The following is a 27,077-nucleotide window of genomic DNA, read 5'->3' on the forward strand; positions in this document are numbered from 1 at the left end:
CCACTAATGGCAGCGCAGCCAAAAACCAAGGACATGTAGCTGTGCAGTGACTTTATTCGATCGTTTGCGTTATAAGAGAATGGTAGTGTAGTTTCTTCAGGTAAAAAGTAAAAACAATTAGAAACGGTATTAGCCTGGGTACTGATTTGGGGGTTGGAAGGGGAGAATAGAAACAGACACCATAGAGATAAGTTTTTCCATTCTGTCTTTGGCACCTGGCATGTAGAAAGTACTTTCCGACTGTTGGATAATTGTGTGAATGAGGGGGACCAGCAGGCCGCGTGGTACGGTACGAAGAAGGTCGAGCTTGGGGTGTGTCGAAGTTGCGGGTACTTCTAGTCACCTGATCTCCAGCAGGCCACGTTGCTTCTGGCGGTTCTCGAACGAGAAACAAGGGCGCTGACGACAGACCCCGTGTCCCTTCCAGTTCCGGTGTCACTGATGGTGCCAGGACTCGCCCAGTCAAATGGGAGTGAAACTGTGGGTGTTTCCATGAGGGAGAAATGTGTTACATGGAAGAATGTGAAAGGAAAATGTGAGATTTTCACAGGAAACCCCCCTTACCAGTCTCCTGTCGCTGCTGTAACGCACGACTACAAACTCAGCCTTCCAGTTCTGTCGGTCTCGGGTCTGGCACAGGTCTCCCTCGGCTCAGGCTGAGGTGTCAGCGGGACTGAGTTCCTTTCTGGGGGCTCCAAGGAAGAAATTCGTTTTCTTGTCTCATCCGGCTCTTGAAGGCCGTCCCCATTCTTGGCTCGTGGCCCCTTCTTCTGTCCTCAGAACCAGCGGCATCTCTGACCCTGCTCCCATCACCCTAAAGCCCTCAACTCTCACTGCCTCCGGGGGGGGCTTCTGTGCTTGCATGGGCCCGTGTGACTAGATGGGAGCCCCCTGGATAACCTGGCGTACTCTCTCCATCCCAGGGTTCTCGACTTAGTCGTGTCTGCAGACTCCCTTTACCGTGTGCGGTGGCCGGTCCTGGGGATGAGCGTGGACATCTTGGACGTGTCGTGGGGCCGCTCTGCCTGTCACGCCCCGTAGTCCGCATCAGTCAGTAGGGGCAGAAGTATGGGGAAGCAAGCCGTAAATCTCTCCCAGGACACCCGAAATCCTTACTCATCCCGTTGTTGCGTCTCTCCGGGTCTTTGTTTTCCTCACCAAAAAAGCTGGGGACTTGACATTGAACCAGTGGCTTCTCAGATTGTGTCCTGCGTCAGAATTGCCTGGACGCTTGCCCCAGCACGGACTCAGGTGGGCCTTGAGGACTTGCATTTCAGCCATCAGCCACCGTCCTTCTCCAGAACTCTTTCATCTAGCAAAAGTGAGGCTGTACCCATGAGACGCTCCCCGTTTCCTACACCCCGCCCCAGGGCAGCCGCCCTTACGCTTTCTGTGTTTTAACTCTTCGAAGGGCCTCGTGTGAGTGGACTCGTCCAGTATGTGTCTTTCTCGTACTGGCTTCATTCACTAGCACAATGGCCTCTGCAAAAGGTTCCCCGCTCGTAGCAGCTGGCGGAATTTCCTTTTAAAGGTCGAACGATAGTCCGTTGTACACATGTACTGCATTTTGTTTATCTCTTCGTCCGTCGGTGGACACCTGAGTTGCTTCCACATTTTAGCTTTTGTGACTAATGCTGCCGTGAACACAGGTGTGCCAGTGAGACCGGCTTCCCCTTCTGGGGATCTGTAACGCTCTGAGAAGCTGCCGTCCTGTTACCCGCGGGGGCTTTGCATTTTACATTCACACCAGCCGTGCCCAAGGATTCCAGTTTCTCCACTTCCTTGCCACACGTGTTGTTTTGGGCTGGGTTTTTGTTTGTTTGTTTGTTTGTAGTAGGCGTTCCTTTGGGTATGAGGTGGTATCTCGTGGTCCTCTTGATTTGCATTTCCCTGATGATGAGTGATGCTGAGCTTCCTGCTTCGCGCGCTCCTTGGCCGTTTGTATGTTGTGAGAAATACCTGTTCAGGGCTTGTTTTGATGTTTTGTTGTTGTTGAGTTTTATTTATTTACTTATTCTGTGTAAGATTTGCAAATATCTTCTCCCATTCTGTAAATCACCCTTCTACTCTGTCGATGGTATCTTCTGATGTATATAATATTTTTATTTTCATGAAGTCCTGTTTGTCTCTTTTTTCTTCTGTTATGTGGGCCTTGGGTGTCATAACCCAAAAATTGCTGCCAAACCCAGTGTTGTAAAGCCCATGTTTTCTTCTCAGAGTTCTGTTGTTTTGGTCTTATGTTTAGGTTCTCAATCCATTTTAAGTTAATTTTTGTATACGGTGTTAGGAAGGATTCAATTTCATTCTTTTGCATGTGGATATCTAGTTTTCCTGGCAGCATTTGTTGAAGAGACTGTCCTTTTCCCCATTGAAGCATGGTCTTGGCACCCTTGTCAAAAATCATTTGACCAGGGGCACCTGGGTGGCTCAGTGGGCTAAAGCCCCTGGCTTCGGCTCGGGTCATGATCCCAGGGTCCTGGGATGGAGCCCCTCATCGGGCTCTCTGCTCAGCAGGGAGCCTGCTTCCTCCTCTCTCTCTCTGCCTACTTGTGATCTCTGTCTGTCAAATAAATAAATAAAATATTTAAAAAAAAAATCATTTGACTGTATATGCAAGAGTTTACTTCTAGACTCTATTCTGTTCTCTCGGTCTGTATCACTTTTTTATGCCGGGACTACACTGTCGATTATTACTGTAGCTTTGTAGTAAGTTTTGAAATCAGGTAGTATGAGTCTTTCAATTTTTCTTCTTTTCCAAGATTATTTTGGCTCTTCATGGTCACTTCATTTACCCAAATGAGTATCAGGATAGGTGTTTCTTTTTCTGTGGGGAAAAAAAGTTATTGGGGTTTTGATAGCGATTGCATTGAGTATGTAGATCACTTCGCATAGCATTCATACTTGAGTAATATTGTCTTCTGATCCATAAGAATGGGATGGGTTTCCATTTATTCATATCTTCTTTAATTTCTTTCGGCAGTGTTTTCATTGTACAAGTCTTTCACTTCTTAGTTAATTCCTAAATAATTTTTTAAGATTTTTATTTTATTTATTTGACAGACAGAAATCACAAGTAGGCAGAGAGGCAGGCAGAGAGAGAGGAAGGGGAACAGGCTCCCTGCCAAGCAGAGAGCCCCATTTGGGGCTCAATGCCAGGACCCTGGGATCATGACCCGGGCCGAAGGCAGAGGCTTTAACCCACTGAGCCGCCCAGGTGCCCCTGTTTTTATTATTTTTTTAATGCTATTGAAAATCAAAAGCATTTGTCTAATTTCCTTTTCAGATTGTTCATTGTTTGTATGTAGAGTGCAATTGATGTTTTGTGTACTGATCTTATATCTTGCTACTTTGCCAAATTCACTTATTCTAACAGATTTTTGGTGGACTTGAGGGTTTTCTATATATAAGATCGTATCATCTACAGACAGAGAATTTTACTTCTTCCTTTCCGGTTTGGACACCTCTTGTTTCTTTTTTTCTTTCCTAATTGTTCTGGTTAGAACTTCCTGTATTATGTTAAGTAATGGTGAAAATGGTTAAATCTGGTGAAAGCCAGCATCCTTACCTTGTTCCTCATCTTAGAGGAACGGCTTTCATCTTTCACCATTAGGTATGATATTCCCTGTGGGTTTTTCCTATGTTTCTTGTTATGTTGAGGTAGTTCCCTTCCATAACTAGTTTGTTGAATGTTTTTATCGTAAAAAGAGTGTTGAATTTTGTTGGAACCTTTTTCTGCCCCAATTGAGATGGCGACCTGGTTATTTCCTTCATATTGTTCATGTATTACACTGAGCATTTTTCTTGTGTTGAACCGTCCTTGCATTCCAGGAATAAATCCCACTTGGCCCTTGCATGTAATCCTTTTAATGTGCTGCTGAATTCTGTTGGCTAGTATTTATGTTGAGGATTCTTATGTAATTATTCATAAAGAATATTTATAGTTTTTTCTTCTAGTGTATTTGTCTGACTTTGGTTTCAAGTAATGCTGGCCTCAGAATAATATTGAAAATATTCCTCTAATTTGGGGGGAAGGGTCACAAGAATTGGTATTAGTTCAAATAGTTCAGTCAGTGTTCAGATAGTTCAGATGTTTGGTAGAATTCACCAGTGAAGCCATCGGGTTCAGGGCTTTTCTTTTGGGGGCAGATTTTTTTTTATTACTGATTCAAATTCCTTAGTAATTATAGGTATATTCAGATGTTTTATTTCTTCATGATTTAATCTTGGTAGGTTTTGTGTTTCTGCAAATCGGTCCATGTCCTCTAGATCATTCAATTTGTTGGTGTACAGTTTCTCCTAGTACTCTCTTATAATCCCTTTTGTTTCTCTTGTTTTAAAAAAGATTTTATTTGAGAAATACGTCTGTTCTCCCCTGCTTGTCCTCTCTCTCTCTCTCTCTCTCTCTCTCTCTAGCTCTTTAAAGTAAATAAATAAAATCTTTTTTAAAAAAAATTTTTTTTGAGAGAGAGGGAGAAAGTGAGTGCGTGAGCCAGGGGGAGGGGCAGAGGGAGACGGAGAAGCAAACCCCTCCGTGAGCAGGGAGCCCAAGGCACAGCTCGATCCCAGGACCCTGGGATCATGACCTGAGCCAGAGGCAGACATTTAACCAACTGAGCCACTCAGGAGCCCCAGTCTTTTTTATTTCTGTAGAATCAGTAGTAATGCCCCATTTTCATTTCTGTTCTAGGAGAATTTGAGACTTCTTTCTTTTTTTTTTTTTTTTTTTTTTTTTTCCTTTTTTCCATCCAGCTAAAGTGTTGTCTGTTTTGTTAACTTTGCAAAGAAGCAACTTTTGGGTTCACTGATTTTTCTCTACGCTGTGCCTATTCTTGGTTTCAGTTATCTCCACTCACATCCTTTTTATTCCTTTTCCCTCTAGCTTTGGGTTTAGTTTGTTCTTCTTTCCGTGGTTACCTAAGTCTTTAAGTCAGGTTGTTGCTTTGAGATCCTTCTTATTTCTAATGCCTATATTTCTAATATAAGCATTTATAGCTATAAATTTCCCTCTTAGCACAAATTTTATTGCATCCCAAAAGTTTTGGATGGTTGTGGTTTTCTTTCCATTCATCTCTGAATATTTTTATTTCCCTTGTGATTTCTTCTTTGATCCATTTTTTGTTCCACAGTATGTTGTTTAGGGACATGGCGCTGCATGGCACTGTTGGTTAAGCGTCCGACTCTTGGTTTCAGCTCAGGTCATGATCTCAGGGTTGTGAGATTGAGCCCTGTATCCGGCTCCATGCTCAGCACAGAGTCTGCTTGAATCTCTCTCTCTCTCCCCCCCCCTGCGTGCACATGTATGCATGTGTGCATTCTCTCTAAAATGAATAAATAAATAAATCTTTTAAAAAAAGAAGCACCAGGTGTGCCTGGGTGACTCAGTCATTTGCTGGCTGGAGAGTCTCCTTGGGATTCTCTCTCTCCCTCTGTCCCTCCCCCACACTCATGCACACACGCTCTCAAATAAATAAATCTTTTTTTCTTTTAAGATGTTTAATTTTCACAATTTTGTGAATTTTCCATTTTCCTTTGGTTACTCATTTCTAACTTTGTCTCATTGTGGTCAAAGAAGATACTTTGTAGGATATCTTTTTAAATCATTTGGGACTTAATTGTGGCCTAACATGCTGTATCCTGGAAGATGTTCCATGTACACTTGAAAGAATGTGTACTCTGTTGCTGGGTGGTATGTTCTGTATATGTCTGTTAGACGAGTTGCTTTATTAGTGTAAAGCTCTATTTCCTTCTGGTTTTGTTTTTTTTTTTAAGATTTTATTTATTTGTTTGACAGACAGATCACAAGTAGGCAGAGAGGCAGGCAGAGAGAGGGGGGAAGCAGGCTCCCTGCTGAGCAGAGAGCGGATGCAGGGCTTGATCCCAGGACCCTGAGATCATGACCTGAGCCAAAGGCAGAGGCTTAACCCACTGAGCCACCCAGGTGTCCTATTTCCTTCTGTTTGGTTTTTTTTTTTATCCGTAAAGTCTATTTTGTATGATATTAAGATAGCCACTCCTCCCTTCTGATTACTGTTTGTATAGAATTTCTCTTTCTGTCCTTTCACTTTGTCTATTTATATCTAATATAACTCTCTTGTATATAACGTATAGCTGAATCATAAGTTTGTATCCATTCTGGCAGTCTCCATTTTTTGATTGGAGAGTTTAATCCATTTACATTTAAAGTAATTATGATAATAGGCACCTTCTGTCGTTTTGCTGTTTTGTTTCTAGATGTCTTGTAGTTTTCTGTCCCTCATTTCCTGCATTACTGTCTTTTTCTGTGTTCAGTTTTTATAGTGAAAAGTTTAAATTTCTTTCTCATTTCTTTTTCTATATATTTTTTAAAGATTTTATTTATTTATTTGACAAAGAGAGAGATCACAAGTAGACAGAGAGGCGTGTGGGCGGGGGGGAGATGCAAATTCCCTGCTGGGCAGAGGACCCCCCCCGATGCGGGGCTCGATCCCAGGACCCTGAGATCATGACCTGAGCCGAAAGCAGAGGCTTAACCCACTGAGCCACCCAGGTGCCCCTTTTTCTATATATTTAATAGTGATCTTCTTTAAGGTCACCATGGGGGTTGTATGTAACATCTTAACATTATTAACACTTTAATTTGAATTTATACCAACTTAATTTCAATGACATACAAAAACTCTGCTCCTTTGCAGCTCTAATCTTTTCAGGTGTTATTGTCACAAAATTACATCTTTATATGTTATATACCAAAACATAAACTAATAATGTTTTAAATACAGTGTTCTCTTAAATTATGTAGAAAACAAGATTTGTAGTCACAAACCAAAGTTACAAGAATACTAGCTTTTACACTGATAATTTTTTTTTATTTAACTATTTTTATCTCTTAAATCATGTAGAAAAAATGCATTTTTGAGCCTTTGCTGCAGTAGCACTTGGCTTTTCTAATTGCCCATGTGTTCACCTTTATTAGGATTTTTATTTCTCTGTACAGCTTCACCTGCGGAGCCCCTTGAGCACATCTTTTAGAGGAAGGCTAGCGGTCCTGAACACCCTCGGCTTTTGTTTATTTGGCAATGTCCCGATTTCTCCTTCATTCTTAAAGGACGGCTTTGTCAGGTATAGGATTCTTGGTTGATAGTTTTTTTTTTTTTCTTTTAGCCCTTTGAATACATCAGCCCACTGCTGTCCTCAAAGTTTCTGGTAAGAAACCTGCAAATAATCTTATAGAGAGGATTCTAACAATTCACTTCTCCTAATGTTCTCTCTTTGGCTTTTGAAAATTCAAGTATAATTTGTCTCACTACAAATCTCTGTGTTCATCTTTCTTGGAGTTCATTGAACTTCTTGGATGTTTATATTCATATCTTTCCTCAAATTTAGGAAGTTTGCAATCATTCCAAAATTGTCTCTGCCCCTTCCTCTGTCTTCTCTTTCTGGGACTCCCTTAGTACATATGTTGGTCTGCTTAATGGTTTCACTTATTAGGCTTTGTTCACTTTTCTTCGGCCCTTTTTTTTTTTTTTATCCTCCCCTCTGTTCCTCAGACTCAGTAATTTCCATTGTCCTATTATCTTCAGGTTCATTGATTCTTTTTCCAGCCTGATCCAGTCTGCCTTTGAATCCCTTTAATGAATTTTTTAATTTCAGTTATTACAGTTACCAACTTTAAGAAGAATTTATTTTGGTATCTTTTTAGGTTTTCTTTTCTGGTATTTTTATTTGTTCACACATTGTGTTCTTGACTATCTCCATTTCTCTTTAATTCTTTTTTTTTTTAAGATTTTATTTATTTATTTGACAGGCAGAGATTACAAGTGGGCAGAGAGGCAGGCAGAGAGAGAGGAGAAAGCAGGCTCCCTGCTGAGCAGAGAGCCCGATTCGGGGCTCGATCCCAGGACCCTGAGATCATGACCTGAGCCGAAGGCAGAGGCTTAACCCACTGAGCCACCCAGGCGCCTCACCATCTCTCTTTAATTCTTTGAGCATTTCTGAGACAGTTCTCTCCAACTATTTGTCTAGTGTACCTGCCCTTGCATCTTTTTCAGGGAAGGTTTCTGTCGATTTATTTATTTCCTTTGAATAGGCCATACTTTCCTGTCTCTGCGTGTGCCTTGCGAGTCTTTCTTAAACACTGGAAATTTGAATTTAATAATGTGATTACTCTGGGGGCCCCTGGGTGGCTCAGTCAGTTAAGTGTCTGACTCTTGGTTCTGGCTCAAGTCAAGTCAAGTCAAGTCAGGACCCTGAGATCAAGTCCCATGTCAGGCTCAATGTGAAGTCTGTTTGAGATTTCCTCCCTCTGCTCCTGTGCACTCGCTCTCATGAATGAATAAATAAATAAAATAATGTGATAACTCTGAAAATCAGATTGTCTCCCTTTCCCAAGCCTTGTCTTTTGGGAGGTTGTTAATTGTTTTGGGTTTGGTGGTGTTGTGTTTTTTGGATTTGTTTCTGGCTTTTTTACTGTTTATGCTGTCTTTGTGCCTAGGATCAGCCTGAGGTATCAACTTAAAGTCTCAGGTCTTTTCTGAGCCTTTCCCCAGGAATACATGGGGCACTTTCTAATTGTACCCATATATGTAGTTTTTTTGTTTTTGTTTTTTTTAACATCCTACTCTTCGATGTCTAGCTCTCGAAAGGGAAAAAGGCAAAAAATGATGGGGCGAGGGTGCCAGTCTTTTCAGTGCCCCGGAAGTCATTTCAAGCTTGAGGGGGAGGGGCCTGCAGCAGTGGCTGCCCTCCTGTGTGTGCGCCTCCGTGATCGGCAGCGATCAGCAGCAGTCAGAGCAGGGATCCTCCCGATACCTGGAAGACAGGGTTCTGTCTGCCCACCCTCCCCCCGCTGCTCCCACAAGCTGCGTGCAAGCTGCTCCAAGATCGTGTGCACAGCTGCCTGCCACTTGGCCGGGAGTGGGGGATGGATAGCTGCCGCTGTGCTCCTAGGAGTTGACACTGACCAAAATTAGCTGCCGTTTACCACCCAAGTCTTCCCCCGGAAGCTGCACGCCTACAGCAGACTCCAGAGTTCCAGAATAGTTGTATCAGACAGATTCAGCCAGTGCAGTTGTTGTCCAGGAGGGGGAGAGAGATTCCTGGTGCTGCCTACTCCCCCGTCTTCCCAGAATCCCCAGATTTCCGTTTCTAACAAGTTCCAAGGTGATGCTGATGTTGCTGGTCCAGTGATTACACTGTAGCCACCGAACCGAATTCTTCAATGTCCTTTCTCTAAAGCCCGAGGGCACCATACAAGTTTCTCCTCTGGACGCAGTGTAGCGAATTAATTGTGCTTTTTACCTGAAAGAAGCAAGCGTCATTTTATTGATGTGATTTCTTGGTGAGGGGTGAGTTTGCTTTCTTTTTGCAAAAGATGGGCACTGTGGCCTGTGGGCTGGTTCAGGGCCGGGAGGGAGCAGTGGGAGGCCTGCAGGGGACAGAGACTTGTGTGAGCTGAGGTAGGAAGGAGATGGACCGTGTTCAGCCCGGAGCTTGATTGTTTCTCCTTCCTGTCCAGGAACTCAGGTGATGACAGGGCCGGCTCTGCAGCTGCTTCTCTCCCGCGGTCTGTGTCACTCACATGTACTGACACCTTTGATCCAGACACTGTCCTCAGCCTAGGTTCGCACGCTAACCCTCCCAGCTCTGTGGGGTGGATAGTACTGTTAGGTAGGTTCGTGTTTGCGGTTTAAGGAAGCGGAGGTTAGGAATTGGCCAGGAGCACATAGAGGCGACAGTGGGAGCATTTGCCAGCGGGTTGCTTAGGTTCCGGAGCCTGCACACTTGACCTTCTGCGGCCGTGCTTCGGATATTAGGTCCCTTCCAGTATCAGTGATGACCGTACGTTACAGAATTAAAAAGTGACTTTTTTTTTTTTTTTTTTTTTTTTAAGTGTCCTCTCCTTTAGCAGTCTGGAGATGGGATGGTTCTGGACCTGGTTAATAGAGTCGTCAGCAGCGTCACAAGGGTCCAGGTTCCCTCTGTCCTTTCGCTCTGCTGTTCTCAACAGCTTGAGCTTTGTCTTAAGAGCTGTCCCTTCATGGTGATAACGGGATTTCAACAGATCTCTTCATCCCACCCTAACCAGCGGAGTGCGCAGCCTATTCCTGCCTCTTGTCCCGGTTTAAGAGAGGTGAACCTTTCCCGAAGTTCCTTAACCTGCGGGCTTCCCTCTCAGGAACGCTTGCTACACCTACTCGTAAATGGCCACCACTGACTGGGGTTCACCCCCTCTCCCTCGGGGCGGGGAGGGCCTGGAGCAGAAGTGTGGGGAGCTGATCCGGCTTCTTCAGTCAGAAGGGCCTCCAGCGGAAACTGCTGTGGGGGGGCGACTGACAGATGGGCCAAGTCGTCCCCTCCAGTTAGCAGGGAGACCTCGCTTCTGAGCGTCCTCTGTGGCACCGAGAGGGGTACAGTCGAGGGCTGATCAGAATGCTGCCGGCGGTCCTTGGTTTACTCCAGCCACGGAGGAATCTTTTGTTTCCGGGCAAAGTAAACGTTTCCAGATCCTCAGCGCCCAGAAGGACGTTGGTCTTCTGAGGGGAAGGCAGAGCTCGCGGAGGACATGGCTTACGGCCCTCTTCCTGCCCCCTTGTCTTTGGAGGATGCCGGGGCCGGTCAGTTTGGATCGGCTCTGACCTGGAGCAAGAACTTCCGCTCCGGGAGGCTCGGGCACCTCGTCTGTGGCAGGGGGCAGCTTCCGGGACTGAATGACTGGGTTTATGGCTGTGGCTCACGGCAACACCCGTTGCATGGCGAGGCCCCGAGGCGGTGCTGTGGCTGGCACTGGCGTGGGTTTAGCGTCGGTCTGCGCTAGGGAAACTGGGTCTGGGGGAGCTTCACTCCCACTGGAGCCACACTGACTCCTGAGGAGCTGCCAGCTGGGCTCTGCCTTCGCATGAGGAAAGGGGGAGAAGGGCACCCTTTGGGCTTATGGCCCCCGGGAGGGTGCCGGCCCCTGTGGGGAGGCCTTCTCCACAAGCACGACGGCTGAGAGTGCACTTGCGTGTTATTTTTCCTAGAATCAGGAGCAAGCGTCTGTATCGCTCAGGTGGCCTCATCTGGGTGTGCCTCAGCCACCAGAAGGATTTGCAGCCTCCCTCAGTAGGGCCGATTTGACTGAATTTTCCAACTAATGATTATTGTTGCTAGGTCACATTTCGTATGCCGACAGGACTGAGCGATCACAGGGATGATAGAGATGCGCCCCACTTTAAGAAAACCTGCCCATATAAGGAGGAACATCTCAATTACGGAATAATGTCTCACTTAGCCAGAAATTTGTGGCAGGTTTCCTAGTGCATTTAAAATAGGATTTGTGTATAAAAATACCATTTGCACACAGGAGCCCATCTTTTCTGAAGAGAGAAATATACTTGTATTGGGCATTTGGGATAAGTAGAATAAAAATAAAATCTTACAAATACAAGAACTAGAAACCAAATTCCACTTTTAATTCTAAAAGGTTTATATATAACTCTACTATCTTACCCTCTCCTCCCACCCCAGACTTCCACAGCAGAAATAAATAGGCAAGATCTGGCATTTTAAGAAGCGGGAGGAACGAGGAAGGGACGGGCAAGCACGTGTGTGGGCGGGCGGACAACAGGAGCACCAGGGACCAGTCCGGGTGCCCCACCCCACCCTGTTGCCTTGTTCTGTTTGATCTATTTGTGGCCATTTACGAGGCCTGGCCTAGCACGTCTCCGCTGGATCCTTTCCACGGTGCGGTCAGTGAGTGGCGGTTAGCAAGTGACCGGCCCCGCCTCCCACCGCTGACCTGTAACTGCAGAGACGAGCTGGGGTGTGACAGACGGGGCTTCGGGAGGGCCTGGAGGAGAGGGGTGAATTCTGGGATGCTGACATGCTGCACTTCTTTCTTTTCAGAAATGTTCCCACTGCCAGGAGGCAGGTGCCACCTTGGGCTGTTACAACAAAGGCTGTTCCTTCCGATACCACTACCCGTGTGCCATTGACGCAGGTAAGATGGGACCACGGCCCTTGTCCAGAGCGTCCAAAGGCTGGGACGGACACTTTGACTTTCTCTGCCTTCTTTCCTTTATCATTCTTTTGTGTCTCTTCTGACCCTGTTCTGTTTGTGGATTCTACAGGAATGCAGAGAGGATAATAAAAAGGAGTGAAACAGGGTCATGATAACAGTTTTATTTGTATAATTCACACATGATTCACTCACTCTTTGGGTGTACAGTCCAGGGGGTTTGAGTTCGTACATTCACAGAGTCGTGCACCGGTCATCGCAGTCAATTTTAGGACATTTTCGTCACCTCGTAAATTCCTACCCATTAGTGGTCACTCCCCCTCCACCCACCCTAGCCCCTGGCGACCACTGACCTACTTCATATCTTGATGGATTTGCCTGTTCGGGGCACTTGGTGTAAGTGGGATCGCGCAGTAGGTGTCCCTTAGGACGCCGGCACCTGTGGCTTCACGCCGCGCTTTTCCAGGTCCGTCCATGTTGCGCAGACGTCAGGCTTCGTTTTTATTGTCCAACAGTGTTTCGGACACGCCGTATGTCGTGTACCGCTCATCAGTCCATGCATGTTGAGATTGTTTTCCACTCTTTGATTATTATGAATAATGCCGCAGTGCACACTCACGAGTCTTTCTCTAGATCTAATGCTGTCACTTCCTTTGGGTTTAAACCTGGGAGTGGAATTACTGGGTCGTATGGTCACTCTGTGGCAGGACGGTCAGACTTTCCCCACGTGGCCAAGTCCTTTCCTGTCCTTCCAGCAGCGTAGGAGGGCTTCGGCCTCTCCACGTCCTCACCGGCGCTTGCCGTGACCTGCCTCATGTGTCCCCACCATCCCGGCATCTCATTGTGATTGGAGCATTTCCCTGGTGGCTGATGATGGCTGGCGTCTGCGTGAAGTTCAGTTTATCCATTTTTTCTTTTGTTGTTTTTGCTTTTCGTGGCCTGTTCTTTTTTCTTAAGTCTAAGAAACTGTTGCTTAATCCAGAAAATCTCAAAGATTTTGCCTGTGTTTTCTCCTCTCAGAATTTAGCTCTTATGTGGGTCTTTGATCAACTTTGAGTTAATTTTTAGATATGGTATGAAATAGGACTCCAGTTCACTCTTTTTTTTGTTGGGTTTTTTTTTTTTTTTTTTTTAAGACTTTATTTGACAGAGACAGAGAGAGCAGAAGCAGGGGGAAGCGGCAGGCAGAGGGAAAGGGAAGAGCAGGCTTCCTACCAAGCGGGGAGCCTGATGTGGGATGCAGTCCCAGGACGCTGGGATCATGAGCTGAGCTGAAGGCAGACGCTTAACCCACTGAGCCCCCCAGGCCCCCACTTCACTCTTTTGTACATGGTTTCCAGTGTCTTAGCACCGTTTGTAGAAAAGATGATTTTTTTCCCTCATTGATTAATCTTGGCACCTTTGTCGAAAACCAGTGGACCATAGATATGTGGGCTTATTTCTGAACTTTCTCCGGTCCCACACTGTCTTGATTACTGGAACTCTGTAGTGGATTCTGAAATTGGAAAGTACGAGTCTTCTGAATATTCCTTTTGTCAAGATTGTTTTGGCTGTTCTGGGCCCTTGGCTACTTCATGTGAATTTTAAGATCAGCTGGTCTGTTTCTATTAAAAAAAAAAAACCAGCCATTAAAACTCTAGTGGTTGCACTGAGTCTGCAGGTGCGGCTGGGCAGTCTTACCGTCTTAAGCACGGTCTTCCAGCCCGCAGCCCGGCAGCGTCTCTGCCACTGTCTCTCTCTTGAATTTCGACCAACAGTGTTTTGTAGTTCTCAGAGTGTAAGTTTTGCACTTGTTCATTAAGTTTATTCTGAAGAATTTTATTATTTTTAGTGTGATTGTAAATGCAGTTGTTTTCCTAATTTAGTTTTCAGATGGTTCGTTGTGAACATCTAGAAACACAGCTGATTTCGTGTATTGATCCTGTATCCTGCAGCTTTGCTCAGCTCATTGATTAGTTCTAATAGTTTTTTAATGGATTTCCATGTACAAGATATGTCATCTGCAAATGGGTAGTTTCACTTCTTCTTTTCCAGTCAGATGCCTTTTAATTCTTTTTCTTGCCTGATTGTCTTGGCTAGAACTTCTAGCGTAATGCTGGGTAGCAGCGGCGCGAGCTGACATCCTTGCCTTGTTTCTGACCCAGTAAGTGTGATGATAGCTGTGGGGTTTTCACAGATGTTCTCGACGGAGCTGAGGAAGTTCCCTGTATTCCTGGTTTGTTGAGTCGTTTTCTCTCTCAACCACGGCTTTTGTATCTTAGCATCTTTACCATGTCTGTTGAGATGATCAGAGCAGTGTTCGCAGTATCATGACTGTTGGAAGAAGGGGAAACTCTTGTCGGTGAAGTTCCATCCAGTGAATGAATGATGCAGAACCCTTAAATTTTGACTCTGAGCTTTAGCCTGAGAAAGTCCTCTCTCTCCATCTCGAGTCTTACCCTTTCAGTGGACGTTTTCACCAGTTACTTTCTGAGCACATGTCTTCCCTCACTGGCCCTCCTAGTACTTTCATTCAGGAATGAGGGTGAGAAAGATAGGGAAGATCAGCGAGGGTCCAGCCAATGGCAGGGTGCCAGTTATCTCTAAGTACTTGAGAGGGAGGAGGGGAGGGCTTGGCCCACCAGGTTGGGGAAGCGGATAGAGCGGATACATCCCGCGTGAAGCTCAGAGTGACATCTGACAGGTGGGGGGAGGGGAGTCCGAGTTCATCTGGACCACCCTTCCTTCCCGGGAAGTTATTTGAGCTACATGCCCCTGGTCCTTCTTGTTCCTCCTTTCCCTCCCTTTCTTTTTGTCTTTGCAAGTTTCCATAGGAGGCACAGCTGAAGAACCGGAAAAATACAGAAAGATAACACGTATTATGCCACAGTTCTATTCTCACAAAAGTGTGTTTGCGCTTGCTGAAGGGCAGCCGGTGGCTAGGGCACTGTATGGCAGAGCGAGTAAGAGAGCCTTGAAATGTCAGTTCAGGGAGTTTGGGTTTTAGTCTGTCCCTTTCCGTTCTCTTTCTTCCCCAACATGTTTCTGTGCTGCATCTGAGTCGTGGTCTGGCACATTCCATCGTATAGCCACTCCGTCCTCTCTCTCACGCTCTCTTCCTTGCTCTCAACAGCCAGCCGTTGCCGTTTCTCTTTTTCATGGCATTGCCCCTGAATTCTTTTTTCTAGTTTAAGCTTCATGATTTTTTTTAAGATTTTATTTATTTACTTGATAGACAGATCACAAGTAGGCAGAGGGGGGGCGGGGGGTGGGGGGAAGCAGGCTCCCTACTGATCAGAGAGCCCGATGCGGGACTCGATCCCAGGACCCTGAGATCATGACCTGAGCCAGAGGCAGAGACTTTAACCCACTGAGCCACCCAGGCGCCCCTAAGCTTCATGATTTTTAAATGAAGATGTTTAAGTATTGAGTTTGTAGCAGTTATTTATAATTTTATGCCAGGCTTGGCTCTCGCAGTCAGCGGCCTGGTAAGAGGTGGTCTGCACTGAGGCTTTGCTCAGAAACATCTGGCGAGCGGCAGGCAGGTAACCTCGTCTCGTCCGCTGCCCCCTATCCCCCGTGTGAGTGCACCCCTGTCTGCATAATGGGGCACCAGCCAAGTTAGGGGCCAGGCTCCTGGCAGTTTCTTGAGGGATTCAGCAGTGCTGCTCAGGAGGACCCTCTGCCATGACAGGAATGTTCTAGATCTGCACTCTCCAGCACAGTAGCCACAGCCTTATGTACCAGTGAGTGCTTAAAAGTGTGGTTCTTTGGGAACGAGGGACTGAATTTTTATTTGACTTCATTGTATTTAAACTTAGTTATCTGTCCGAGTGCGGCTGGGAGCTGGAAAGCACCGGCTTAGCACCGGCTTAGCCCCGCCTTGGTCAAGCTCAGGCCGTGAGGGTGGGGTTCTCGGGGAAATGCACAGGGCTCTGCCTCCCCTCCAGAGGAAACTTGCTCCGTCAGCCGCTTCCCAGTGAGGTTTAGTAAGCAAGCCATGTTGGTCACTCTCTGTCTGTGCCTGTCTTGTGTGGCCTGCCCAAGTGAGCGGGTCATGTGTGTATTTGGCAGAACTTGGTGGCCAAGTATGTGAGAGGAAGACTGCCTGGGTCGGAGGGGTGGGGGCTCAGGCAGGCCCTTGGCCCCCCAGCTTTGCTGCCCCAGCGGCTGCCTGCTCTGCTGCTCCATCTAGAAACACAGGACCAAGGAAGTAGCACTACAAGGTGACCGTGTCTTGGGCATTCGTCAATCTTTTTGATGCCCGGAGTCCCAGTGACCCAGAAGCCTGAACTGCTCTGTGGGGGCAGATGCTTGTGTTTATCCCACAGGGTCTTCTCAGGAGTTCTCTTCTCGATACCATGGATCTTGTGTCCAGGAAGGGTGTTCATTGATCCGCACCTCTGCGTGGAGTAAGGAACAGATTAAACGTCCATCTTTGCTTTGCTGCTAACCGCCCGAACCTCACGGAGCTGTTCAAGTCTCAGGGGCATCTGAAACTGCTGGGCAGCTCCATGGAAACAGGATTGTTTTCTGCTGAGGGTCTGTGGCTGCTGCAGCCCCCCACCCCCACGCCCAGGCCTGTTCCTGCAGGAACTGACGTCACAGTCAGCCGCCCCGTGCTGCTCAGGTCGCAGGGGCAGACTGTGGCTTGGGGAAGTGCAGTGACAGAAACGTGAGCACTGGCTTAAAAAGAAGTGATACGTTACTGCAGCGAGCCACAGCCGTTAAGACCAAAGGAAAACAGCTGCAGCCGCTTGTTAGGAAGTGCGCGAGGGGTGCAGCGCGCGGGGGCTTTCTCTTACCCTCAGGAGGAGGCCCAGCGGGGACGCGCTCTCTGCAGCCACCCCTGCTGCCCACCGCAGAATCTGATCTGGACGCGCTGGGTTCAGGCCCCCCGGGGTTATAAAAGGACTGGTGTCCGGCCCTTCCCCGGAGAGGCCCCCCTGTGCACCCCAGGACCAGTGCCAGGGCTTGCCCGGCTCTGATAGTCCCCTCGCCGGGCCCAGAAGCCCCTCGACAAGGTGGGTGCGGCTGGCGGGTCCCTAAGTCCCAGGGTGACCAGGCCAGTCTAAGCACCAGCCGTAGCTCTGGGAGAGTTCGCGGACGAGCTGGAGACGGCGTCTGGGGGGCTGGCAGGTCCGAGCGCCAGCAGCCCTCCTCTCTCCCATCTCCCCCGCCTTGAGCTTAGGGCCGCCGGCCCAGGGAAGATGTGGCCGCACGTGGGTGCAGGTAGCTCCAAGTCACTTGTCATGAGGAGTGTGGTGAGGTCCGCTGTGCATTTAAGCGAAGTGCAGAGAGGAAAGCGGCATCCTCTTCTGGGCACTGTGTTTGTGTCTAGGAGCCATCTTGCTGACAAGACACCCCTGTGAGTCTTTTCCAGCGTGTGCGATGCCCCAGCACGCCGTTTCCTTCGACTTCACTGTGTGGAAGTGCTGACCAGGCCCTCCGACCGGTGTGCGATATGGCCAGAGGCTTGAGGAAAACCAAGTGCGAGGCGGGCGGGCCGGCCGTGTAGGGCGGGCGCCTGTTCAGGGACCTCGGGCGGGGTCCCACGTAGCCTCTCACCGCTCTTCTGCTCCTCGAAGCAGGGCCTGGGTCAGGGCAGCCAAGAAGGGGCTCCCTGGACCCTTGCAGGTGGCTAAGCTCTCTGGCCATGGTTCTCGCCCCGCCAGGAGCGTGAATTGCGGTTCCTGATGGCCTGCGGACGCGACGAGGATGGATGGGAGCCCTGGTCTGCAGTCTTCCTGCTGGAGGCCTTGTCCAAGGTGGACATGGTCTCTGGCAGATTTGTTTAGGAGACTCCCCTTTCCAGAAGTGCCTGACGTTAGCTCCGGTTGCCTTCAGTGCACACTTTGTCTTATTTCTTTTCTGCTTTTTAACTTAGAGGGAGCATGTCTCCTAACTTCAGACGCGTTTCCCTAATGGTCTGTCACAGCTGGTTCTCCTCCTTGGCTGGGAGGGGAATGAGCCACCGCTGCCTTTCCCATGGCACCTTTTCCAGCTAATACGGTCCCTCCTTCTCATTTCTCTGAACCCCTGTGGCATAAAGGTGGCCGAGCCCCACAGGGGCTCTGCGGTTTCTCTGGCCCAGACTAGAGACCGCCAGCAAGCAGTGCTGCCAAAGCCCAGGTAAGGAGCGAGTGCTTCCCGCACTCCGGTCGCCTGTCCCCTGCTGTTCGTAAGCTCTCGGGCAGATTGGAGCAGCAGGGGCCTTGGTCACGCCGTGTACTTGTGGGTTTTAAATTAACACATTTCATTTACTGCCATGCTATTTGCTTGCGGGGGGGAGGGCTCTGGGGTTAGCCGGACTTGCTGGGCTCCTGTGCCTGGAGGCCGGCCCCGGCGGCAGAGAGGCTGCCTGCCCACTGCTGGGTATTCAGGGGCTCCAGAGGGAGGCCGAGGTGGGACAGGCCCAGCCCACTTATGAAAGGGTCTTTTTCCATTTGTTTAAGATCCAAAGGACCTCAGAAGTTTTCGCTTGTGTGTTCCCTTGCTTATTCCTGTATCCTGTGAAATCTGCGGATACGTAGGCTTCTAATCCAGACCTCAGTTTAAACCGGAGTTAAATCGTACATTTAACAAGGCTAAGTACCATGGCTGCTTCCCGCCACGGTGCCCGGGAGCTCTCTGAGAATGTGTGATCAATATTTATTAACATTCTGCCACCACATCTTGCACCAGTGACCTGGCTGTCGGTCTCCGGGAGCTGCGGTGTGCAGAGTGAATTCATTAATTAGATTTCCTCGCCCTGCTCCACACACCACCCTTGTGCCACGGAGCTCAGCACACCTGGAGGCAGACGCGTGTCCTTGCTGAGCGAGGATGCTGTCACCGTGTTAAAAGTTGGAATGAATCATTTTCCTTCAAGGATTAGTAGCCCCCTCGTGGGATTTCATTTTCCCCAAAGCATTTAGCGTGGATTATGCGGCTCGTGTCGGGAACTTCTGTGTCTCCATGGGTCGTCCGGCAAAGGTGGTAGCCGGGCTCTGGACGGAGGAGAGAGGTGTCCCCAGGTGTGCGGTGTTGCCGTGAGGAAGCTTTGGCTCGGGCCTGCTGGGATGGCCTTAGCCGAGAATCAGGAATTTTAAAAATAACATTTATGGGAGATGATTTCTGACTGTTAGATAATTGTGGAAATACATTTAAAAAAAATAATAAAATCACCTATAGTCTTGCTAGCCAAAGAGAACCACTGGGTAAGTTTCCTTTGTCTTGTTTTTCGTGCATATAACACATTTTGATAAAATTAGGACTGATCTTCTGTATTTACGGAAACTGTGTGTCATGAGTGTTTCCCCGTACCGTTGACTGTTGTGAAGCGTTCAGATTGTAAGGGACTGATACTCCCGTCACGTAGCAGTACCGTAGTTCATTTGGGGGCGTCTCCGATGTTTCCGAAATCACAGTGCGGGGGCCTCTTACCTCCCTGTCTGATACTGGCAGTCCTGGCTAGTGTGGCCCCCCTCACCCCGGGCTGTACCACCCGCCGGCTCGGTCTGACTGTGCCCTTCTGTCTTGTAGATTGTTTGCTCCATGAGGAGAACTTCTCGGTGAGGTGCCCCAAGCACAAGGTGAGTCAGTGCGTGTGGCCGCCACAGGCCCGGGGAGGGGGTGTTCCTCACGGTCTACAGACCATCCACGGGAGGCCACCGCCTGCTCCTGGCCCTGAGAGAGTGGAGAGGCCCGCTGCTGGAGGGAGCCCTGCACCCCAGGGTGGCCCCCACGTGCTGTGGGAGGCTGGGAGAAACATGGGGGAGCAGAAGGTGTTTGTGGATTGTTAAGAGAAATTCAAAGAGCAAACTCAATACAACTGCTGATTTCCATTTTAGTTTAGTGGACCCCCAGTTCCCAGCTTGGCACGAGGTAAGCCTGTAGGCCTTCATACATAATCAGAGGCATTTTCCCCGACTAAAAGAAATAAGAATTGACCCCACGGTTCTGGGGGGAAACTCGGTCTTTTCTAGGCTTGACCTCAGCAGAAATGACCGGTGGTGCGGCTGGTGGGGGCGGCCGCCTGATTTTCCCAGTAATTCAGGAGGTGGTCTGTTGGTGTGACCCTTTTAGGAAAGGATGGAAGATAAGGGGCGCCTGGGCTGTCGCGACCTAGCACGTGGGGCAGGGAGGGTGTGAGAAGGAAGCCCCTGCGGAGGATGGGGGCCGCCCAGCGGGTCTGGCGCCACCTGGCGTTTACTTTGGCGGTTGCGCTCCTCTGGCTGAGGTCACACTGACACCTGGTGGTCACGGGTCGCTCGCAGGCTCCGGGCTTGGACTGGGGCCAAACATGAACCTGAAAAGCGGGTCCTCCGGACGGGTGTGCCCCCAAAATGCTTCGGAAAGATGCTCGCCTATACTTTTCTTTAAAAATTATTTTCAGAGGTGGACCACAGGATCTTATAGTATTCTCTTTTAATTTACGTGTTTTTAGTTTTAAAACTTCTCTTTTTTAGTGATCACATTTTGCCTTGGGAAACCCTGTCTGAATATCTCCTGTTTGTCATTCAGTACTGACTCTCTGCTTTTTCTTTCCTTTTCCGTGTGCCATTCCTCTCCTCGCCTCTGCCCTCCCTGACCCCTGCACTGTTCTTCTTTCCCTCCTGTCTTGTCTCCTTGGCTTTGCCGGCGGCAGCCTCCCCTCCCGTTCCCCCTCCCCCCCTTGCAGAACAAGACAGCGAAAGGCAGCCTCAGCACAGAGCAGTCGGAGCGGGGGTGAGGGGGGCAGTGTGCTCGTGGGAATGGAAAGTACAGCAAGCACAGGTGAGTCGGGGCCGCACCCCTGCCAGAGTCCCAGTGTGTGTCATGGCCTCTGCCCTCCTGCTTGCCCCCAGGCCAGGCTGCGCCACTGGCCTTTAAGCGCACGAATTGCCAAAACCAGGTGGATTAAGTGTTTCTCCGAGCTCCCTGGAATGTCCGTGGAGACATGGTTGAGGCTTTAAAACTCCCGTTGCCCGTCCGAGTTCACGGTGACTGAGCCGAGGTCAGGCTTGTGTGTGGCACTCTCGAAGGCTTCTGGGACAGAGCCCGCCGGCAGCCCACCCTCTGTCCCCGGCTCAGAAATGCTTCTGGCCAGTGGGCTGTCCTGTCCAGTTCACTCCCTATCTGTAAAGCTCTTGCGGTGGCTCCTCCTCTGAAAAACAAAACATTTCTCAGCTTTGCTCTTTGAAATCTTTTCCCCCAAGTACTATGAAGGACTCCTTTGCACAGAAGTACAAAGGGAAGGGAAATCCCCTCAAAGATTTAGGGGACTTTAGCATCCGATTTAATTTTACTCTTAAAAAACCTCAAGAGGTTGAGCTCTGCTTTTTGTGAGTGTGTCTGGGCTTGTGGTCAGGGCGGCGGCAGCGTGCGTCTGTGGAAGCGGGATTAGTGGACTGACGTCCCCAGAGGCAATGGGCCTCCCCTGCTCCCTGCTTGCTCCCCCCCCTGCCACCCCCACCCGGAGTCACGAGAGTTGAAGAAAATAGACCATAAAGAGAAGAAAAAGAAAAGCCAAGATGGAACTTGAAGCACTTGGTCCTCGGGGATGGGGAGGGGGACCAGTTGTCTCAGAAACATTCATTAAGGGATTATTTCTCTTCAAATGAAGGGCTTCTGTGTTTACTTCAGGCGCCTGAGAGCCACACGGACGTGCTAGAGCCCACGGCACGTTCCCTCCCCGCGACAACCAGCAGGTTCCACCTTGCTCCGCAATACCGACCAATCACTTGAGGAGAAAATAATTCCTCTCAGACGGTGGCACATTTCCTCCTTTGAGAAGTCCGCGGTTTCTTCGGAGGGTCCCAGTGCCGAATTCCAGAGAAGCCCCCCGTGCTCTGCTGTGTGAGGCCGTGGGGCTGTAGAGAGGCCTGTCCGGCTTTCTCCAGGGCGGCTGTCGAGTAAGGCCTCTGCGGTTGTGCCTTCCTTTTCTCTCTTCCTCTTCCAAGGACAGGGGTTGGGAGTGGAAGGGCAGGTTGTCAGGTCCCAGGAGTCAAATGAGCAAACTTGCAGCAGCGGCGGCCGCTGGACTTCCGGAACACACCGGGGCCCTCTGGCTCCTGCACCCCTCTCCCCGAGCAGCCCTCCGTGCACGACAGCAGCCTGGACGGTTCTCCAGCATGTTTCTCTTGGCCTCTGTTCCGTGCCTGGGCTCTGCTTTCTTCCCGTCAATTCCTCTGCCTGATGGGTAGGGCCATGTGCTGTGGGGGCCGCAAGGAACATTCCTGACGGTGTCCTGGCGACCCAGTCAGGGAAGGAACCGTTTGTTGTCAGGTGCCGTTGTTTTCGTCCTGGCATTCCAGCCCGTGTTTGTAGGGGAGACTGAGCCATGGGCCTGGTGGGCAGATCTCTGGCTGGGAATTTCAATTTCATTCATCATCTCCTTCCTCTCCACCCACCCTGGGCGCTGCCAGCCGCCAGCCCTCAGCCCCCAAGCGGAGCAGTGAGCTTCGTCGTTCAGATCTCAGTCAGTGTGGGCAGGAGTCCCCGTGCGGACAGGAGACCCTGCCGCACCGAGCGGTCCCGCGGCCGACCCATCAGTGTGGGGTGGTTCCTCGCCTGTTGAGGTCCGACCGTCCACCTCATGGAGGGAAAGGGTGGACATAGGCCGCATCCAGTCGTGTCCGCCTGAAAGGATTTTCACCACGTGCCATCCCCAGGGCAGGACCCTTGTCCTGTTTCCCGGTTCAGCTGTCCCATTGCGGGTGGTGGCCTTCGGCAGACTATACTGGGACGGAGAACATTTCATCTCGGGGTCCGTTCTAGGGACAGAGAGCTACTCTCATTGGGTGCCCTGACATGGCAGGGAGGGGACGGACGTGAGTACCTGGGTCCTGCTTCTCGGGGCCCCGTTTTCTCTCACAGTAAGAGCTGTGCAACCGGGGGCCGGCCACTTCCTGTTTCTGCTTCTCTTTCTTCGGGAAAGAGAGGAACAGTGTTGGCCGGCCTTGTGAGGATTCGGTTAAGAAACGTCTCCAAGGTGTCCGCGCAGCCTCACGTGGGGTGCAGCTCGTGCAGGGCCTGGGGCGCTGCAGGAGCCAGAGGGGTCAAGGCTGCGGGCTGGACCCTGCTGCCGCCCCGTCTGGTGGAAAACTGGGGGCTGGGCGATGGGAGATGGAGGCCCCCCCAGCCTCCAGCAGCACACAAGGTTCCTGCACTTGGCCCTCAGCAGACCAGCCGCGCCAGAGAGGAAGAGTCTGGGCCGCCATCCACGCAGCAGACTGCCGCTTGCCCGTTTCTGGGCGTGAGGAAGCAGCCGGGAGGCCTGTGGGCACCCACCTTCTCCCCGTGCTGACTGCTGGTGCCTCTGCCGGGCCTGTGGGCGTGTCTGGCGAGCTGCTCGGAGGCGGGACTTCCCCCTGTGGGCTCTGGCACATGCCATTCCCTGGGCCTGGGTCCCCTGCCTCCCATCTTCTGTGACAGGCTCCCTCTCCTCTCTGGGTCTCAGCTGCAGAGGCCTTCCCTTCTGGGTGCCTGTCGGGCTCCTTCGCACGCCGCAGCTCTCCTGTGCCAATTTGGAATCATTCATTCGTTTGCTCATGTGCATCTCCACTGGCCTGAGCACGCAGTGAGGACAAGAACCGTGTCTGGCTCCGGCTTCTCTGCCCTAGCCTGGAGCGCACGCATGGTGGGGCCAGCCCAGTCCGTCGGAGAGGGCATGCCCCGCAGAGCGGCATGTGCTCGTCCCCCTGTCTGTGCCTGGATGGGTACGGAGGACGGCCCCACCGCACGGCCCCATCCCTGCAGGTGGGAACCGGCCGGGCGGGGAGGCCGTGGTGGATTCTTGCTGCGCTGGGAGAAGGCTGGAGGAGGCCCCGCCCGGTTCAGGCTGCGGAGGGGCCGCTGAAAGCGAAGGAAGGTGGGAGCGTGACAAAGGGGAGCGAGTCCTGGAAGGCTGTGGCCCCAGGAGAAACTCTCCTCACCGGCAGCTGGCCATCGAGATGCCTTTTAAAGAGAGTGTCGACAACCCCCCGTTGTAGAGTGGCTGCCCACTCGCGGCGCGCTCGCCGGCTGCAGCTGGCCCGCGTCCATCGGCAGAGTCCTGGGGGCCCGGGCAGAGGGCTTTGCTGGGTGGGAGCCTCAGCCCCACCTCTCAGCAGCCCTGTGGCTTTGGGTCCCTCAGCTTCAGCTTTGTCCTGAAACCGGGGGCAGGGTGTCAGGCCTTGGTGTCATCATGAGATAACTTCTGTGAAACTCCTAGCATAGAGCCTGGCACACGGATTTCCTTCCTAAGCTCCCTGTTGAAGGAAGAGTTTTTGAGAAGTAACTCTGAGGTGCGTGACGTCAGACCCTGGGGAAAGGTCCCCTTAGGAAGGCTGGAAGACAGCCACAGCGGGGGGCGGCTGTCAAGACCCGAGCTGCCCAGACGGGCCCGGGCACACCCATGGCCCGAGGTCGGCAGCGCACAGAGCGCCCCCAGCCGGGCAGGCCCAGGGTGCCAAGTGTGCTCCGTTCCCAGGTTGGGGCCAGGTTGCGCCTGCTCTCCTGAGCAGTTACCGGGCCGGGGGTACAAGCCCAATACCGGCAAGCCTGGGGGAGGGCAAACCCTGCCCTGTTGCCCACTCCACAAGCAGAGCCTTCCAAGGTGCGCGTGGACATCTGTGCTCTGTTCACGTGGACCCACATCCCCAGCAAGAGTTTGCCCCCCAGGTTATTGCTTGAGGCTTCCTGTTGGCTCCGCCCTCGTCCTCGCATCTACGGAGGGCTTTTGGTTGCTGGGGTAACATGGGGAGGCCGCTTCTGTCCCCCCTCCTGGCAAGCAGCCTTAACCCTAGGACAACCAGAGGGCAGGACTGGCGAGTCTCCCTGGGCTGGAGGCAGACCAGAGTGTGGGCCAGCAGGTCTGGGGTGACTACCGGGGCCCAGAGCCACCTTCGGAACAGGGAAGCCAGGCTGTCACCATGGACATCCTGAGCATGGGGACAGTGTCCTGCTGTCTCTGCAGGTCTCCCCATGTGGTCGTGTTTTCTGCTGAGCAGTTAACGCGCCTCTTTGGTCTGGGAAGGTGTCCCTGTGTGGGCGCTTTCAAATAGAAGGTGCGTAGCCCTGCACACAGACCAGCCTTCTGAGCGATTTTGCCCATTAGTAAGTTGTGTGAACCCAGGAAAGGGTTTTCCCCAAGGGTTATTCCCGAGGGCACCAGAAGGGGTCTGAGGCAGGAGGGAGTGCTCTGACTGGCAGGAAGCAGGTCGGGGGAGCCCGTCGTCCCTGCTTCTGCTCTGATTGTTCTGCCCCGATCCTTGCCAACCACCGTGTCTCTCGGGGACCCTGCACGCGTGGTGAGCCATAATGGACTCCGAGGAGGCCCGTGGTCCAACCCCACTGCCCCAGTGGTCATCGGGGTCGCCTTTCTGAGCGCGGAGGAGGAGCGAGCGCAGGGGACGCCTGGGAGCCCCGGCAGAGGGCCCTGCTGTCCGGTCGGAGGCGGCGGAGAGTTCTTGTGGAGCGTGGAGGATGCACTCTTGTCACGGGGAGCAGCTGTGGCGGGTCCTGAGCTGGTTTTCCCACAGACCGCCTGTGTGCTCAGCCGCCTCTGTGAGGACTGCTCCGGGCCACCAAAGTGCCGAGCCCCACGGGAGGCCCCCGGTGGGTCACCCCGAGAGCTGGAGGGTCGGGGAGCTCTTTCGTGATCTCCGTTCCCGCCGTGCACTGGGGAGGCTGCCATGCCGCGAGGGGCCCGGGATCCGTTCGCAGCGCCGCGGGCCACGTCACTGCCGCCCTTCACTGTGGCCAGGGCCACGTGGTCTGGGCCACATGGCGGCTCCTCCACTGGTCCCGGGGGGTCTGCGGCTGCTGGAGCCCCAGAGCAGGGGCTGTCGGCCACGGGGCCGCGCAGGATTCCCAGCACCCAGTGTTGGTTCTATCTTGCAGGTGAGACTGTGGAGATGAGAGGTGGTGGACACTCGCAATGGAAGGAACCGTCCTGCTGTGCGGCCCCGCCCTGCCCCGCCCGCCCCGCCAGCACCTCCTCCCCAAGTCCTTACATCACACCCAAACCGTGACACCACAGGAAAGAAAGACCCAAGAAGTTGGAATGGCTGTTTCCATGGACACAATCTCCATAGTGACAATGTGGGGGGAGGGGGGAGGGGTGGGATGATGGGAAGGGGGGGTGCAAAGGGTGGGATAAAAATATATATATATAAATCTATTTTTAGTCTGGAAAGACTTTGTTTAAATGAAAGGTGCGCTATCCCTTTTGATTCTATTTTAAAAATTCTCTAGTTAAAGAACTCCAAATTTGTTCCAATAACAGTGAAATTTAAGTGTGAAATTGAACAAGCTGGTCTCATAAGAGGCGGGGCGTGGCTTTGATCTTTAGCCCGTCTCACACCGGTTCAGAGAGCTGCAGACCCAGGGCTGGAGGAGCAGACAAACCACACCAGAACCATCCTTTGTCATTAATTTGTCTCAAAAGTGGGAAGGTTGGGGGCGGGGGGGGCGGGGGGGGGGATATGGGGGACGGTCTGTGTTTTCAAGAGTGGGGGAACAATGTTTAAACACAAAAATAAATTTTTTCATTTCCAGAAACACTATTTATTTATTTTTAAAATTTTTATCTTTTTGGGGGGTGAAATTGGCAGATGTCCCGAGGTCACAGCTGTGTCCTGGATCACTGTGGCCCTTGAGAACCTCAAGCGCCCCACTAAGTGCGTGTGGCAGGCAGGGTCGGGGGTGGCCCGCCACCGGGTGCGTTCCTGGCAGCTGTGCCCTGCCCACCCCCACCCGCCGCCCCAGGACAGAAGGACAGGACAGGAAATCTGAGCTGTAGGAGTTGACGCAGGGGAGGGACTGTGTCTGCCCAGTGTGATCAGTGTGGGTTACGCTGACCACGAAACACCCAGTTAACCCTTTTTTCTTTTGCTTTCATTTTTATAAAGGAAAAGGGCCTGTCAGGTGAGCAGCCCCACGCTACATGATTCTTTATGTTGTATTGTTTTGTTTTGTTTTGTAAATTGTATAATTTTTAAATATCTGAGTTTTAAAAAAAGAAGAAAAAAGTACAAAAAAAAATCTTGTTAAGGCCTTAAGAAGGGGTTAGTGCATCTTTCAGGGGTCACTCTGCCGTGGGGATAAAATAGCTGTTTCACAAACAGTTTTATTTAAAAAACAAAAAAATCAAAAAATAATAAACTTCATTTTAACCTTG

General features: G+C 50.8%; 1 protein-coding gene across 3 annotated transcripts in view; it reads left to right on the top strand.

The window, feature by feature from the left end:
* Positions 1-27,077, top strand: part of TCF20 (transcription factor 20) — a 169,759-nt gene extending 142,682 nt beyond the window's left edge. For 2 of the 3 annotated variants that reach the window (XM_046011164.1, XM_046011163.1), the window contains exons 3-6: positions 11,863-11,956; positions 19,478-19,527; positions 20,583-20,710; positions 25,799-27,077. In XM_046011164.1, coding sequence (XP_045867120.1) covers positions 11,863-11,956; positions 19,478-19,527; positions 20,583-20,666 — 228 coding nt within the window. In that variant the 3' untranslated portion in view covers positions 20,667-20,710; positions 25,799-27,077. The remainder of the gene's footprint in view (positions 1-11,862; positions 11,957-19,477; positions 19,528-20,582; positions 20,711-25,798) is intronic. The other variant, XM_046011165.1, reaches the window with a different exon arrangement.

Source organism: Meles meles, chromosome 7 (assembly GCF_922984935.1).
Source record: "Meles meles chromosome 7, mMelMel3.1 paternal haplotype, whole genome shotgun sequence".
Lineage (NCBI taxonomy): Eukaryota > Metazoa > Chordata > Mammalia > Carnivora > Mustelidae > Meles > Meles meles.